At 44.9% G+C, this 16,483-nt stretch overlaps 1 protein-coding gene across 1 annotated transcript in view; it reads right to left on the bottom strand.

The window, feature by feature from the left end:
• Positions 1–16,483, bottom strand: part of Sdk1 (sidekick cell adhesion molecule 1) — a gene marked incomplete at its 5' end in the record, with an annotated part of 870,484 nt that overhangs the window by 184,946 nt on the left and 669,055 nt on the right. Inside the window, 2 exon segments of the mRNA XM_005397857.2 lie at positions 3,249–3,389; positions 4,136–4,283. Coding sequence (XP_005397914.2) covers positions 3,249–3,389; positions 4,136–4,283 — 289 coding nt within the window.

Below are 16,483 nucleotides of genomic sequence, written 5' to 3' on the forward strand. Positions count from 1 at the left end.
GAGGAAATGGCTGCAGCTTGGGCCTGGCATGGACTAACCCATGTGACAGGTATTTCCATTTAAATTCCCCTACAAATGATGAACTTTAAGCAAAATGGCACTGAGGACAATTAGAAATTTAGAAAAAGGTAAAAAAAAAATGGTCTCCACCTCCACATCAGAGTAGCCTGGGCATGTGAGTACTAACAAGAACCACCTACAGCAGGGGTGGCGAACCTATGGCACTCATGCCGCAGCACACTGTTTGTATAACTGAAAGCTCAAAAAGCTTCGCTATCACTGACCCATAGCCAGCAGGACACAGTGAGTAAGACTCTGTAGGAAGGGCTCGTTCCTGCACACCCATCACAGTCCAGAAAAAAGGAAAGAAATTAGCATGGCAAGGTTGAGGTTGAGCCGCTGTTTAGCCACTATGAGTTGAGTGACCTCAGGCAAATTCTGAACTTCTCTAAGCTTTGTTTCCACTTCTCTAAAGTGGGAATTAGAGTAACAGCATTTCATACAGCTGCTGCAAGAATGAGTGAAACAGTGGATGCGAAAGACATGCGGAAGTGTAGAGTGCCCCTCATTTTGTTTTAAATACTGCTCTTCTACTAAAGCATGGGAGAGATGACTTTGAGTTATAAGACAGGAAACCTGTGGTGCACACCTGTAATGTCACCACTCTGGCAGGCTGAGGTATGAGGCTTTTAATGTTGAGTCCAGCCTGGGCAACCTAACTTGGCAAGATTCTGTCTCAAAATAAAAATAAAAGGCTAGGATGTAGCTTAGCGCAAAGGCAATGGGTTCTATCCCCACTACTACTCCAAAAGAAGAAGAAAGATGGAAGGAAGGAAGAAAGGGAGGGAGGGAGGAAGATAAACTTAAGGAGGACGAGGAGGCCTGCAGAAGCCAACTACATTTTCCTATGCCACTCTGGGACAGCAAAAATGAACTGCACAACTCCCTTCTTCAAAGTCATCTGTGTTCCCTGCTGACACAGGCAGGTTGACCCACTCTAACCAACGGCTCAGGATGCTTTTGTAACTTTCACATGATGTCTAAGAAGGTCACAATTAATAAGGGGAGTGCAAGGCATCCTCTTCTTACTGGTAGGCTATGTTGCCCAGGAGACTGCCTCAGTGAGAACAAGATGATTTTTTATACAGAAATAAACAGGAGAATGTTTTTAGAGGACATAACCCTCTGCTCCTCTCAGAGAAACACCCTGCCTATTATTATAAATATTTTATTACTGCCCACGCAGCCTAACAACTTCTTATGGCAAGAGCCGTGGAGGTGATTTATTTCCATTTGCTCTTCGTGTACTGGGCCTCGGTTTTGACAGAGACTGTGCCCTGGAGGATGCATGCTTGCAAACGGAGCACTGATTTGCAGACCAGAGGATTATTTGAAGATGTTTCCAGGCAAATTCATTTTGGCATGGGTCTTTAATTTCTGAAAACTTTGATATTCACAGGCCTTGGGTATCATGCCCTTATTTTAGGGCTTTCTTGATTTAAGCCCCAACAGATACAGATGCCCTCTTCTCTGGCACTCAACTCTACTGACACCATCATGGAAAATCCTTTTAACAGTAGTAATCCCACCAAATAGAGAAATGCGCAGTTCCTGATGTGGCCTCATAGCATCAGAGACATGTTATTATTAACTCTGCGCCCCGAGCCTGCTTTTGCAGGATGACTTTTAAAGTCCTTTCTTGACAGCGGCAGCCCAAGGAAACTTTCCCTCAATGAGTCAGGAGAGGCAGGGGCTGCAGATGCCTGGCAAAGGGGGGTCAGCCAGGGCAGGCAGGCCAATTACTCTCATTAGTGGATGGGTATGCATGAGGGGTGACAGCTAGAGCTGGAATGCCAGGCAAGGAAGGATAGGAACCTCAGCCACACAGCAGCAGAAAAGCTGAGAAGGTGGTCAGGGAGCAGAGGGCTGTCCAGAAGCATCAGCAGGAACAGAGCCCATGGTCCTGTCTGCATGGGATGACCCTCAATTTCTCTGACTTCTTCAAATGGAGGAGAGCTGGGGACCTAGAGATAACAGTGGCCATGAAGTTGACTCCAGCCCTTCCTGTACCCCCAGGACGGGCCACTTCTGCCACCTGAAGCAGACAATGGTCTGGAGAATACACAGACCCGAGGAAACACTTGAAAGTAGCAGTGAATTATGACACAAATATTACATGCACAGAGATAAACACCATTCACAGAGGTATGGATGACTGTATACAAGTGGACTGGGGCCTAGTGATCCTTCAAATACAAAGATAATGCAGTTATTAAAGAAGCAACACTCTCATGACTTCTTACCTTTATCTAAGAAATCAAATGTGTCTACTTAAGACCTTTGTTAACCAAGTATAGTATTTACTGATCATAAACTCAGTGTGAGGCCAGGGCATACATTTGGAGGAAGGAATAGTGGATACCAGTAGTTCTTGCCCCAGTAAGGCTGATAAATTTAACAAATATATCCACAGCAGTATAATATATTAGAGGAGATTTAATAATTATTCTTTAATACTATGTTAGTTTTTTTCTTTTTACTGTGTCAATAAACCACTGTAATTATCACATTCATGTGATTTTTATATTAGCAGGAGTTTTGGCAAAGGAGATTTCTTCTGTTGAACACAGCCAAGTTCTCACACGGTTCTCTCAATATTTTTAGAAGCCTACCCATCCCTTCCGAGGCAGACAGCAAACTGATCACCCTTCCACCACATCTGGCTGGCACATGTGAGCATCTGCCCTGTGCCATATCCCAAAATACATCAGTTTCATTTCCAGGGCCTAAATGTTGTGAGCTTGTAAGAAAAAGGCTAGATGTTTTTATTTCTTTGAAATGCTAGATCTGACAAAATTGAACATGTTAGCATAGTACAACTGGCTCAAAAGTACATCAAACTAGTTAGTATGGATTATAAGTGAGTGAATGCATGCACCTAGTAAAAAAGGAATTAAAGGACTTACACTGAATAGCCTGCTTTGCTTCCTTACCCATAATGTCCCCCTCCATTCTCCTGCCCAAACACAACCACTGGTGCTGTGTGTAGACCTTGTGGGTGGCCATGCATGGGGCCTCTGCAAGGGGTCATATTCACTCATGCTCTCCAGTTTACCACAGTACCCCCACTCTGCAGAGTCTGGGCCCTGACCTGAGGCCTCACATTACTGACTGGCTCGTATAGACACTTAGGAAGCAGAGACCTGCCTCTTCCTACTGACCACCGGGAATTAGCACAGGCTACTTGCCTGAGGATGTACCCACGTAGCACCCCATTGTGCTCTGTTTCTGGGGGAGGCTGCCACTGCACCATGATGGACTGGTTGGTGCGCCCACTGGCCACGATGTTTTTTGGGGGAGCACTGGGTGGTTCTTCAGGCAACATCAACCTATGAATAAAGGAAGAGGAGGAGAGAAGGAGATAAGCATCAGACACAGAGGACCTCGACAGCATTCTCCACCAGGCCGAACCTAGATCTTATTGCGAAAATGAGCAACAAGAAATGTGGCTCATCTCAGTGCAAGATGTGTGTCGACAGTTCCAACCATCCAAGAGGAGCAAATCAGTAAGGCGGGTGGTGTGGAGGATGCCAGGGGCACCCTGTTCTGTTTGAAGAACCCCAGTGTCTCAGCACTAGGAGAGGATGAGCAGTTGCATGCACTGCTTGTGTCCCAGAGGCTGAGGCTCCTTTTAGATTGTTTTCTTTGGTTCTTTCATTATTTTTCATCTTAAACTCCCACATTTGAAAAAACTCATTTCAATGTCAATGACTGTATAACTCAGGCCATCCAGAGCTCAGATTGCCTGGAGATGGCTCCCTCAACCTAGATGGACTCCCAAGAACAGCTCTCGGGGTCTGTGTAAGCCCTTAATCTCCTGAATACAGAGGGCTGTGCCACCTCGAGCCATCTGTGTAGGCACAGCCAGAGCACCACAGAGGAAACCGAAGACAGTGCCTCCAAGTAGTTAAGGAACACCCAGCTTATTTTCCTCCCTTGTACTGAGGGCTGCGTGTGCCCTCTCTGTGACATTCTCTTCTGCTCGACTTTTTGCAGCGTCCCTAAGGGATGATCAAAGAATCACCTCTACCCGTGTAGCACGTGTATCTGACTCAGAGGCCTGGGCTCCACTCACCTGCTTGTCTCTGCACTGTACTGGCCCTTGCCCACTTGGTTCACCGCGCACACTCGGAACTGATAGGTGCGGGCTGGGGTCAGGCCACTCACGGTGATGCCTGTCATCTCCGGGCCAATGTCTGACAGGTGCACTTTCCAGGGAGAGTCTAAAGGAATGAGCAAAACAGATTCAAAACCCAAATAATCATGCGTTTGAATGATAAATGAATCCAAAACAGTGCTAGGAGAAGGAATGGCTATCCCTAATAGACAGATGTGGAGACTGAGGCTCAAGTCACATGCCTAGTAACCCGTGAATTCTAGTTTCTCACCCCAAATCTAGCACACCTCCTATCATCCCTATGTTGTTGCCAAAATATAAAGCAATTTTGAGTTCAACCTGCATATGGTATTTTAAAAATTATGAAAATATTCCTAAATCCTGGGTGCAGTATGAAATGGGAAAAAGTTGTGTCAGCTCCATGGTTAGGCAGATTGCAGATCTGCCTCCCAGAAAAGGATGGTGCACATGTCACTGGATGATAAATAAAAACTATATTCATTAACATTTTAATAAAAGAGGAAATGAGCATGATAAAGACAGATGGGCTGTGCATTTTGCAACCCATCTGCAGCGTGGCAGCCCATTACCACCACGCCCCTGAGTGGCTCTGGCTGGAGAAATGGGATAGGATTCACAGCGAGTCTGGAGTATCTTCCTGTACCACTTTCTGGCAGGTGTGGAGAAGCGACTCTGTCAGCCAAATGGGCTGTTGCTGCAAGGCAGGCTTCTGGAGATTCTGCGGGACCCAACGCCTTTGCAGAGTTTAAACAGGTTTCTTGGCCCAGCTGTTTTTCAGAGTGATGCTCTGGACCGCATGCGATCTGGCATGACTTTGAGCACCCACTGTCGGCTCCTACTCTGTGCACAGTGATGCCCAGACTACATTTCCAAGTGTAGGCGAGGTGAGATACAGGGTTGGAAATTCAGCTGTGGACATCCACCCATCTTGCTCGCTTCTCTGAGGTGGTGCTGTGGTTCCTCTTATCCATGCTGGAGATGGTCCAAGACAGCTGGCACATGACTTCCTGCTAGTGTGCTCGGCTCTGCTCAAACTGCAGACAATGCCACCAGCATGTCATCCCCACACATGGAATCACAGCCACCTGTTAGACTCCTGAAGACATGTCTGTGGGACTCACATGGTGGGGTGACCTGTGGTGTGGCAGTGCGTGCATGGAGCCCACTGAAACATACCCAGCACTCGGCTCCCTGTAGTCACCAGAAAGAGGCCACAAATTCCTCCAAAATGAAAATGAGACCCCCCCAAAACAACATCTGTTGACTCTCACACAGAGATGTCTATCATTAATCCAGAATTTGTTAACTGGAGTGATTCTTTAGCACAAGTTAAACTGTGCTGAAGCATGATGCCAGTTGGACTACAAAGATTGAATCTTTTTAATTATTTCAAATAAGGCTGCTGCCAAAAATGGCTTTCTGGGAATGCAGTCTTCACCACCAGCTGGGCTATTTTGTGCTCTTGGCTCTGGCTTTCCGGTGACATGGGTAATCACAGTTGATGAGGATCCCCTGTCTTTATGTTTCCTTTAAAACACAATGTATGCACCTCCATAGCTATGAATAGACCTACCCACTTCTCTTCATGCTGGAGTCTGACAGCCTCCTCTCCACATCAAGCAGCTCATGGTAACCTGGTTTTCTAGACAGGCTCTTATAAATGAGGGCCACTTGTCACCATAGAGGGCAAGAGAGCCTTCCCTAATATCAATGGCTAATATGCAGCAGGGCCTCCCTTGCCAAGGTGTTTTTCTATGCAAACAGTCTTCATTTCAAAGACAACTGGTGCATGGCAAGAAAAACAGAGACTGCATGTTGGTAACAATGTCCTTGGCTATCAGCTCTTCCATTTAGAGTTTGATTATGTTTGAACTTCTGTAAAAATTAGAGACAAGTCACAACCACAGTGATATACTATCTCAACTCATTAGGATGATTATTATCAAAAAAGTTAGAAAATCACCGGTGTTGGTGAGGATCTGTACACCACTGATGGGAATGTATCATGGTGCAGCCATTATGGAAAACAGTATGGTGCTTCCTCCAAAAAATTAGAAATAGAATTACATCATTTAGCCATTCTACTTCTGAATATATGCCCCAAAGAACTAAGAGCAGGGTTTTAAAGAGACATTTGCATTCCAAGGTTTGCAGCAGCATTATCCACATGAGCCGAAGAGGAAGCTACCCAGTGTTTGCTGCTGATGGATGAATGGATAAACAAAGTGTGTACATCCATGCAAGGGAGTATTCTTCAGCTCTAAAAAGGAAAGAATTCTGACATATGCTATAGCATAGATGAATCTTAAGGATCTATGGTGAGTCAGATTAGTCAGTCACAAAAGCAGAAACACGATGTGATTCTAGTTCATAGACAGCACAAGGGGTTCAAGGAAGGGGGAAATAGCGAGTTACTGTTTCTCATGGGTTGTTATAGTTTAGATCTACAGTGTCCCCAAAAGGCTCATATGTTCAAATGTCAGGCTTGTGGAAGGTGACCGGATCATGGGGCGCTACTGATGAATCCACGGCCGAGTATGCTGGAGGGAGGCGGGGCCTGGTGGGGAGAGCGGGTCACTGCGGGTATGACCTGGAAGGGTGTATTTTCCTCCTCAGCTCCTTCCTTTTCTGACTGCCATGGGGTGAGTAGCTTTTTATCCACTGTGCACCTCTGCCATCCTGTTTCTGTGTTGGAGCCAGCTGACCATGGGCTGAAAATGAGCTACAATAGACTTCTCCTCCTGTAAGTTGTGTCAAGTCCTGTGTCCCAGCAATGGAAAAATGCTATGAAATAGGTGCCGAACTTCACTTTTACGACATGAAAAGAGTTTTGGAGATGCACGTTGGTATTTTTGACATAATAATGTGAATCTCTTTGGCACCACTATCCTCTTAAGAATGGTTGAGATGGTAAATTTTGTTATGTATATTTTACCATGAATTAAAACCTAAAACAAGTGAGAAAATGGAATGGAGTGTCACAGAGCTCCTGCAACTGCTGTGTATGAAGTCAATACTGAAAGCGCTTGCCCACAGGCAAGTGGCCTGGTGGGGTGGAGATTTACACTGTGACCTCCAGTGGGGGACCAGGAGGAGGGCAGAGCTCTGCTGTGTCCTCTGAGAGGGTGCCTTGGATTTGCCATGTCTTCCATCCACATGTCCCTGGCTTCTCTGGATGGCAGCTCTACACAACCTCTCCCTCAGAGACCCTGTGACTCCCCTGGTCTCTGTCCCAAGTATTGAGCCAGCTCTGAGGCCAGCAGCCCCAGGTCACGGTGGGTCCCCCCCACTTCTGGAAATGTTCTCTAAAACCTCCTCCTTGGTCATTCTCATTCAAGAGTGTCAGCTGTTTCAGCAGAAGCCCTGAGTGATGCAGCCCTCAATTAAACTTCTCTTCCAGCCCTTTTCCTTTAGATGTCACAGTGGCTCGAAGGGAGAGACTCACCTGGTCAGTCAGATACAGGGTGAGTGACAGTTGGTGCAGGAAGGGACAAAGTCAAAAGGACGGGTGTCATGATCAGTTGACTGCACAGATTTATCAGGCCAAGGGAAGGGGCAGGGAGAGCCTCGGGATGCTGCCTGCTGTGGTCTGAATGTGGTGGTGTCCTCACCAACTCTCACACTGAGGCTAGCAGGTGGTGTTGGGAGGTGGTTCCTCTGAGAGGGGTGGAGGCTTTTAAGAAGGAGTAATACCTTCCTGCAGAAGAGAGTTCTTACTCTTGCAGGACTGGATTGGTTACCTCAAGAGTTGGTGATTTCAAAGGGAGTTGGCACCTCCTCTTGGTCTCTCTACCTGTACCCACATTCCCTTCTCCTCCCCCGCCATAGTGTGACACTGCTGGTGCTCTCACTGGATGCCACATCAAGCTACTTGGACTTTCCAACCAGTAGAAACATGAGCCGAACAATCCTCTTCTCTGTGTAGATTATCTAGCCTCAGGTACTCTGCTATGGCAACACAAAGTCACATTAAGACACTGCTTTTTCTGCCCTCTTTGCCCCTTGTGACCCTCAGCCACTTGTTCATTTGGAGTGTAAACAGCTCTTGAAAGTCAATAACCTGAGTTGCAGGGTCTGCTGCCCAGTTTGATTTGACAACGGGGCCTATTAATCTCCTCTGAGTCTCAGGCTCTGCTCAGCCCTCTGGCTGCATCTATAGAATTCTTTATTTATCCTTTTTCTTCCCTACTAAAAGATAAAAGATCTGGCAGGAAGAGAGATTAAACTGAAAACTAATACAAATGAACCCGATCCATCTCATGGGCACTCTGATTTGTACCAAAAAAAGTAGTTTAGGAAGGACTTGCCTGTTCACAAGCTTCAGAATTGCAAGCTTGCTGAGAACTGTTAAAATTTAAATAGAAGTCTGTTCCTGACAATCAATAAGCAGAAGCCTTTTAAAAGATTCTTCTTCCAGCCAGTCCTCACAAAAGAATGTGACACAATGCTTGTTTGAGGGGCTGGGATATAGAAGAATCTTTTGATGAAGGCAACCATCCCATAAAAGTTTCAATATCTCTTTCCTCCTCTTCAGAGCTCCTCTTGTGCCTCTGATCTAGGACATGAGGACTTTTAGACTTCCCTAGCCAGGCTGCTAAATAAACCTCTGTCACAGAGAGGGGCATCGCTCATCTTGCTCCCAGCTGCATGGCTCAGAACCCAAGAGGATTTAATCACTCCGCGTTCTCTGCTGGCTCTAATGCTGAAGGTTTCCAATCTTTAGGAATGTACCAGAAGCTTATTCTGATAAAAAAGAGCATTACCATTTTCTCCATTAATGGTACCCAAGGAAGGAAAATGATTTTGAAAGCAAATGATTTTGAAGGAAAATTTCTCCTAATTGATAAAAGGATTGTCATTATTAAAACCCGGCATTTGCATATCACTGCAAGTCTGGAAGCATTTTCCTCCTTATAGCTTGGAAAATAAAGGCTCACAGAGGTGTAAATAATTTTTCCCAAACTTTGCAGGTGGTGAGTTCATAGACTCATGGATCATCCTCAACATCTCCAAAAGTAGAATGCAAGGCCTCCCGCGATGCTGTGGGATGTGCCCCCCCCCCCCCACATGCACATGCACTCTATGAGGAAACAAACAAATCTGAGACTGAATGTGAGTCCAATTTGGTCTCTATGCAATAAATATGCAGGACCAATTCACTGTCACTATGATTCCAATCTAGGACGAGGGACACTTACAAGAGAAATGTCATAGTCTCTGTCCAGGTCAGGGACGGCAGTCAGTGGGGGACTGTGCTGATTAAGAGACACAAGGGAGAAGGCAACAATATAGGGGCTGGGGACTTAGCTCAGCGGCACAGTGCCTGCCTGGCAAGCGCGAGGTACCGGAAAAAAAGAAAAAAAAAAAAAAAAAGGACAACAATATAATGGATGGATCATGTCTGGATCTAGATGCCAGCAAATCAAGCATAAATTTTTTTTTTCCGGACAATTAGGGAAATAGAAACTGAGAGTATTAGATGATATTAAGGATTGCCACTGATTTTTGGGTACAATGTTTTTTAGTTGCTTATTGAAACAGGTAGGAATGAAACTGACATAATAGCTGTGATTTCTTTTTTTTTTTTTTTTTTTTTCCGGTACCAGGAATCAAACTCACGACCTTGTGCTTGCCAGGCAGGCGCTGTGCCACTGAGCTAAATACCCAGCCCCTAGCTGGGATTTCTTTGAACACTTTTTAACACTTTAGCAAAAAAACCAGAGGGATAGACGAAACAAGTGCTGAAAAATGTTAATGGCTATTGAAGACATATTTCTGTGTCTATTTAGCACTTTTTATAATAAAAGGTTTTTAGATGGTGACTATTTTGTCACAACATTGCCAGCATTGATAATTTATAATGGTCTTAATTGTCCATTTAGTTGATAAAAAAACATAATTTCATACATGCTACACCTTGTATTTTATTTGAAAGAGTGTGAATATTACTTCATTAAAAGAAGGCTACTTCCCCCAGGCTACAGAGTTAAATGGAAGAATTAAAGTGCATAAAATTTATTATTTTTCTAATTCTAATTCCATTGCAGTTTTGCTACAACTGTCTTCATATTGTATCTCCCAAAATATAAATATTGGATGACATTAATAATGACTACTCACCAGATAAACTTCATTAGAATCTACTTCGTTCACTATTTGATCCTCAGCAGTTAGAACGGAGCCTGACAGAGGGTAGGAACTCAACATCCATCTGTTTAGCAAAAGCACCTGCCCCATTCTAGGTATTGTTGCTGGCTCTCTGTGTTCACATCCAGCCTTCACAGTGACTCTGGGTAGATGGGACTGTCCTCCCTTGCACAGGACAAATGACTGATTCTAAGCTCATGGTCTCTGCTTCTGCTATTAATGCAGTCGGTAGAAACTTCCTAATAAACCTACCCATGCCTATTGCTGAGGATTAAAAGCTAGGAACTTCAGAACTTGGTCACAGAGTGGTGGAGAAGCTGAGCTATTCTCCTGGGCCAATTCTCACAAAGGCCTTCTCAGTGTCATTGAGAGAGAAAGTCTGATGCTAATCAGAGGCTCCCTTCTACCAACAAGCCTGTCTTTCTAGATGGGATATGGATTGAACCCAGGGCTTTCATACCCAGGGCTTTCATACATCTTCAGCCCTTTTTTCTTGAGACAGGTTCTCACTAAATTGATAAATTGCCAAGGCTAGGTTTAAATTTTTGATCCTCCTGCCTTACCCTCACAAAATGCTGGGATTACAGACATGTACCACCACACCAGATAGGACATTACATTTCTTAGGATGACACTGCACATTCAAGACAGTGAGAGCTAGCCCCAGGCAGTGATTAAGCTAAACTTTTTTATGTTTGAAAGTCTCAATTGTGAGTCATGTGAACAATGTGCACCCTGATGGGATGAGATGAGGATGGTGCCCTATTCCCTGGTCTCCCTCCAAATCCACCTGCTCAGGAGAGAACTGATCCCAGCCAAGCACCATTCTATGAAGTACTGGGCCTGTCCTCAAGACCGTCAAGGTCTCACAAAGAAGGAGAGTCTGAGAAACCGTCCTATAGAGAGGAGAATGAGGAGATGTGATGACTAAATGTCATGGGGGTCCTGGAAGAGATCCTAGAGTAGGAGACAAAGAAAACGTAGGACATCTGGAGAGAGCATAAGCTTCAGCTCATGACAATGCACCAGTGTGGTTTTGTTAGGGTAACAAATGTGTCACGCTTATGAAAGAGGCCAGTAACAGAGGAAACTGGCTGTTGGCTATGTGGGGACTATACCTTTGCAATAATTCTGTAAGCCTAAAGCTGTTCTAAACTAAAAAATAACTTGATAAGAGAAAGGAAAGTCTGTGAGTGAAATGGTTGTTCTGGAGCTGGGCAGGAAGGGGGCAAGTTATGAGGTTCTGAGTGGAATCTGCACTGGAAGGTTCTGTGAGCTTTGCAAGAGAGATTAACAGGGGTGTGTGTGTGTGTTTGTGTGTGTGCGTGCATGTACATGGGGGTGTGTGCTTGTGCACACCATATATAGGCATTTTACTCTGCATGTGTATGCCCAGCCCCATGCTAGCTGGAGGCCAAGAGCCAGAGTTAGGCTCTGGGCTTATTTTGGATGCTGGATCTCTAGAGAATGGGGTGAGAGTTCCCAGTGGCTGCAGACCTCCTGCCTCTTGGGAGGGAGCAGCGGTAAAGAGAAGGGCCCTCCACAAGCCCTAACAGGATAATATAATCACTGTATACCCTTTTGGCAGGTGGCTCACATTAGCCCTAGAGAAGTAAGAGCAGAGGACCTTGAGCTTTTGCCCCTTGACTGCTATGGCCTTTGCCAAGGTCCCAGCAAAGGCCCTCCCAATTTTGTATTGTATATATACAGAATATATATGACAAAAAGTAATATAAGCTCTTGAGCAAAAATTTGGAAAATTATGAGAAAAAAATGAAATGAAACAAGCACAGGCTTGTAGTGCAGGTGTTTTAAAAAAGCTTTCCCATGGTTGTTCAGTTCTTTGTGTAATTATTATTAAGTTTTTAGGAGTGTTATGATTTGTGTCTGAATGTCCCTCCAAAGCCTCATGGTCATGGGGCGGGCTTCCATAGTTATGATTGATTCATGGCCCAATGTTGGAATTATGAATGTGAGTGCTATACCCAGCCTGGGTGGGTAGTTTGCATACAATGTAAGGGAGGGAAAGAGGCTGCTTGCCACCACTCCTCCCCTTTTGCTCTTGTTGCTTTTGCTGTTTTCAGCCGCTATAAATGGCTGCCCTCTGCCATGTGCCATTCTGTCTGGGAACCAGCTGAGTATGGACTGAAACCTCCACAAACTGTAAGCTAAATAAACCTTTCCTTCCTTAATTTTGGGTGTTGGGTATTTTGTCTCAGCAATGAGAGAAAAATAACCAAGATAAAGAGACTCTAACCCATGGGTAGTGTTCTGCTGGACGAGCTGTTGCGATTAGCCTGGTAGAGGAATAATGCTTGCTTCACTACATCAAAGGGCCCTTAAATTACCATCTTCACATGAAGAGATACACAGCCAGGAAGGGCCACCAAATACAGTTTCATGTCCTTCATTTTGGGAAGGCCTTTTCTGTTGTAAATGTCTTTAGAGAAAAAACAAAAGTCTACAAGGTTAGAACTAAAAATGTATCAAGCTTTTGCCTAAAAAGTTAAGAAGAGAACTAAGGTATTAATGAAACCTACCACCAATAGACATGGTCAAAGTGATCCCAGGAACAGGCCATCTGCATATCAGGGAAAGTGGCCTACAAAGCTGCAGGTGAAGACACCAAAGGCCTCTCTAGAGGCCTAAGCCTGGGCTGAGGCAAAGGGAACAGGGCACACCAGAAGCTTAGGGAAAGGCAGACTTGGCAGGGAGCCTCATCATGATGGTGGCAGGGTATGCCCTCCAGCAGGTTGGAGATAGTTAAACCTTGGTCAGAGTGGATGGCAGTCCTTAGGTGGAAGCTGGCCCAGCCCTACGGACCATAATCTGTGGGACCACTCTGGTCCCACTGATGGTCACCACAGACAAATGTGTATAGGAGACTATTTCAGTCTGCAGGACAGGCTTGGGCAGGGTCTTCCAAGAGGTGAGGATAACACAGGGGTCCATACTGGACTCCTTGTCCCCTCCTCATCTTTCCTTAGAGCAGGGACCTAACTAGGAGTGAGACCTGAAGAACTCACTCAGCCCTCCCTGAGCTCACACCATGGCGACAGCCTTCCCTTTATAAATGCCTGTGACAAGCCTTGTCTCCCTGGATGCATTTTAAAATGGGAGCAAACGTTATTAATGCAAAGCTCAATATGCAAAAGCCCAAAGGAAAATGAGCTAAAACATGAAGTACTCCCTAACAACTCCGAGGCTATCAGAAAATACCTGCGTGAGATGTGTTTCAAAGACAGCATTGAAGTGATGTGAAGCACATAGAAGAAAGTCTCTGCCGCTTTGGCAAGCAAAACAGCACAAAGCCCATCAGCTTTTAAGTGCATAAGAGCAGACGTGGATGAAGATGTTTAACATATTGTGCGGTGACAGTTGGGAGCGGCTTTCATACCAGAGCAAATGAGCTCATGGAGCGCACTGCATAAGGCAGCGGCAGGACTGCACATGAAAAGGCACCTGTGGCATCAGAAGACAGAACTGAGCCACAAGCTTAGACTTTCTCTTTGTGCTGGAAGAGCCCTCTCTCCAAAAGATGCTGGGCAGGGGGCTTGGGAGGATGTTCTCCTGAAGCTGGTCTCAGCAGCTGACATAACCAAGCCAGGCTTCAGAAAGCAGGGATAGATGGGCACAGAACAGAGCAGACCACTGTGGCACTAGAATGCTCCATGCTTGAGGGCAGACCAACTGCCCTAGGTTATTGCTACTGGAGCCCTAAAATGTCAACTCAAGAGCACAGGCTCCACTCAGGCTAATCAGTGCTCTGAATAGACCAGTGCTCCTCAGAGAGACTTTTGCATCCCAGGACCAGGCCTGTAGTTCCCAGCTCTCTTTGGTCCTCTCCGGGGGAAAGCCAATCAGCAACTCAAGAATGGGCGCTAGTCCTGCATGGTCTGCAGCATCCCTTACACAAACCTTGAGCCCCCACACTGTTTTCTGTACACCACTGCTAGGTTAATTTTGCTAAAACTTGTTTCCATGCACATTCCCTTACTCAGTAGCCCTGTGAAGCTGCCTAGTGTACAGGATCCTGGCCCAGCATCCTCCAATTCCTCAGTGTTCCTCTCAGCCCTCCCTTTTCAGCAAAGGATGCATGCTCAGCTGCCAGCAACATGCCTTCATGGTGAAGGCAAATAAGAAACTCTTCCTTTATATGTCTGCTAGCATTTCTATACCTGAAATCAGCATACATTACTCTGTACTTTAAAATGCATTATTACACAGAATATTTTTTTTTGGTAAAGCAGTCGATTTCATGCCTGTCTCCAGCTTCTCCTGCCCCAAAAAACCCTTTGCTCCTGTGAACCCACATGCTGGGGTGTCCCAGTTACTTTCTTGTTGCTGGGACAAGATATCTAACACTCAAAGTTAAAGGAGGAAAAGTTTATTTTAACTTATAGTTTGAGGAGGTTTCAGTCCAAAATTGGTTGGCTCCAAGGCACAGTGCCAGAGGAGAAACAGTCCATGGCAGGGCAGGCAGGAAAGTAGCAAGCCCGCCTTCCTTCTTTTCTCCTTATATTCCATCCAGGTTACAAGCCTACTTATTGGCATCAACTGCACCAAGGGTGGGGCTTCCCATTACCCACACCCAAAACAGTGCTAAACCAATCAGTGGACAAATCCAATTATTACACTCCTAATCCATATTTATACACACTTAATCCACATGCACATACCCCGTATTCAAGCACATCCAAAAAGCCCTACCTATAAGCACATGGGGCTTTGGAGGGACATCTAGATACAAGCCACAACATTGGGCATCCTGGACATCTATCACACTGTCCTCCCCAGCCTGGGCTCCCCATGAGAATGGCACCCATCCATGTCCTGCCTTTCCTACATTCAGCTCAAGGATGGTCTCCCTAACCCCTCTGAAGGTCTGGTTCTCAGGGCCACTTCCCTGGAATCTGTTTGTATACTAACGTTTTAGACCATCTGTTATGTTCTTGAATTTGTTGTTCATTTGTGGAAGTGTTCTTCTTTGTCTCTCAAACTGGGGATACACTGTATCTGGGTAGCTCCTTGAGAATAATACTATCAGACAGGAGTGACTATATGACTAGTACATTTGCCTCAAGTCACTGGGTTATGTGCCACAAGACAGTGGGGGAGAAGAAAATAAAGGTGAAGAAATGCATGGCTCTGGTTTCCCCTGAGCCTACTCTTAAAAATGTTTACAGATTACACTGTGTGTGTGTGTGTGTGTGTGTGTGTGTGTGTGTGTGTGTGTGTGTGTGTGTGTGTGTGTATATATATATATATATATATATATATATATATATATAAAGACAGTGATCTCCTAATTTTTATTTATTTATTATTTTGAGACAGGATCTTGCTAAATTGCTAAATTGTCAGAGCTGGATTCAAACTTGCAATCCTCTTGCCTCAGCTTCTCACCGTGCTGGGATTAAGGTATGTGCCACCATATCCAGCTTCAATCTTCTACTTTTAGAGACTTAAAGGTTTTCTAAAGTGAAAACATACATAAAGTTGGATAACAAAATAAAAATAAATCTAAAATCATGTTCCAAACACTGGGATGTCTTAGATACTTCTGTTATGTGCTCAGTTAAGCTTTGGGCTTTCTGGCAACCACGGCAAAAAGGAACACGTTGGCAGGTGGAGTTTAAAGGAAATTCCTACTTTTCCAGCAGAGACATTAGCTGTGTGGAGCAGAACACAGGGGACCAGGATTGATGTAAAAGATGCAGTAGTCTTCACAGTGGATGCTTCTTATGGCACATTTTTTTAAAAGATGAAGATCTGATATTAATTCCCAATTTCCAGAAGACAGTGTTTCTGTCTTAATTAAAGAAAGCACACTGATTCCAGGTTGGAGTCTTTGGAACCTGGACCCATGGATGGAGACTGGGTCCCTCAGAACATCAATTTGTCCTGATACCCCTGTGGAAGGGAGCCCAGGCAGTTCAAGCCAGATCTGGGGACCTAAGCAATATGCTCATATTGAATTCTCCTGTGCAAATTATAGGTCCTCCCAAATACAATATGTAGTTATTTTAAGAAGAATTTCCTTAGAAATAACAAATTTCTCTACAGGATTTTTAAAATCCTAAGAATTTGGAAAGGGAGGAATATATTATGTGCTGAACACTTGCTCTTTCAAATCAA

Source organism: Chinchilla lanigera, unplaced genomic scaffold (assembly GCF_000276665.1).
Source record: "Chinchilla lanigera isolate Chin_1 unplaced genomic scaffold, ChiLan1.0 scaffold00059, whole genome shotgun sequence".
Lineage (NCBI taxonomy): Eukaryota > Metazoa > Chordata > Mammalia > Rodentia > Chinchillidae > Chinchilla > Chinchilla lanigera.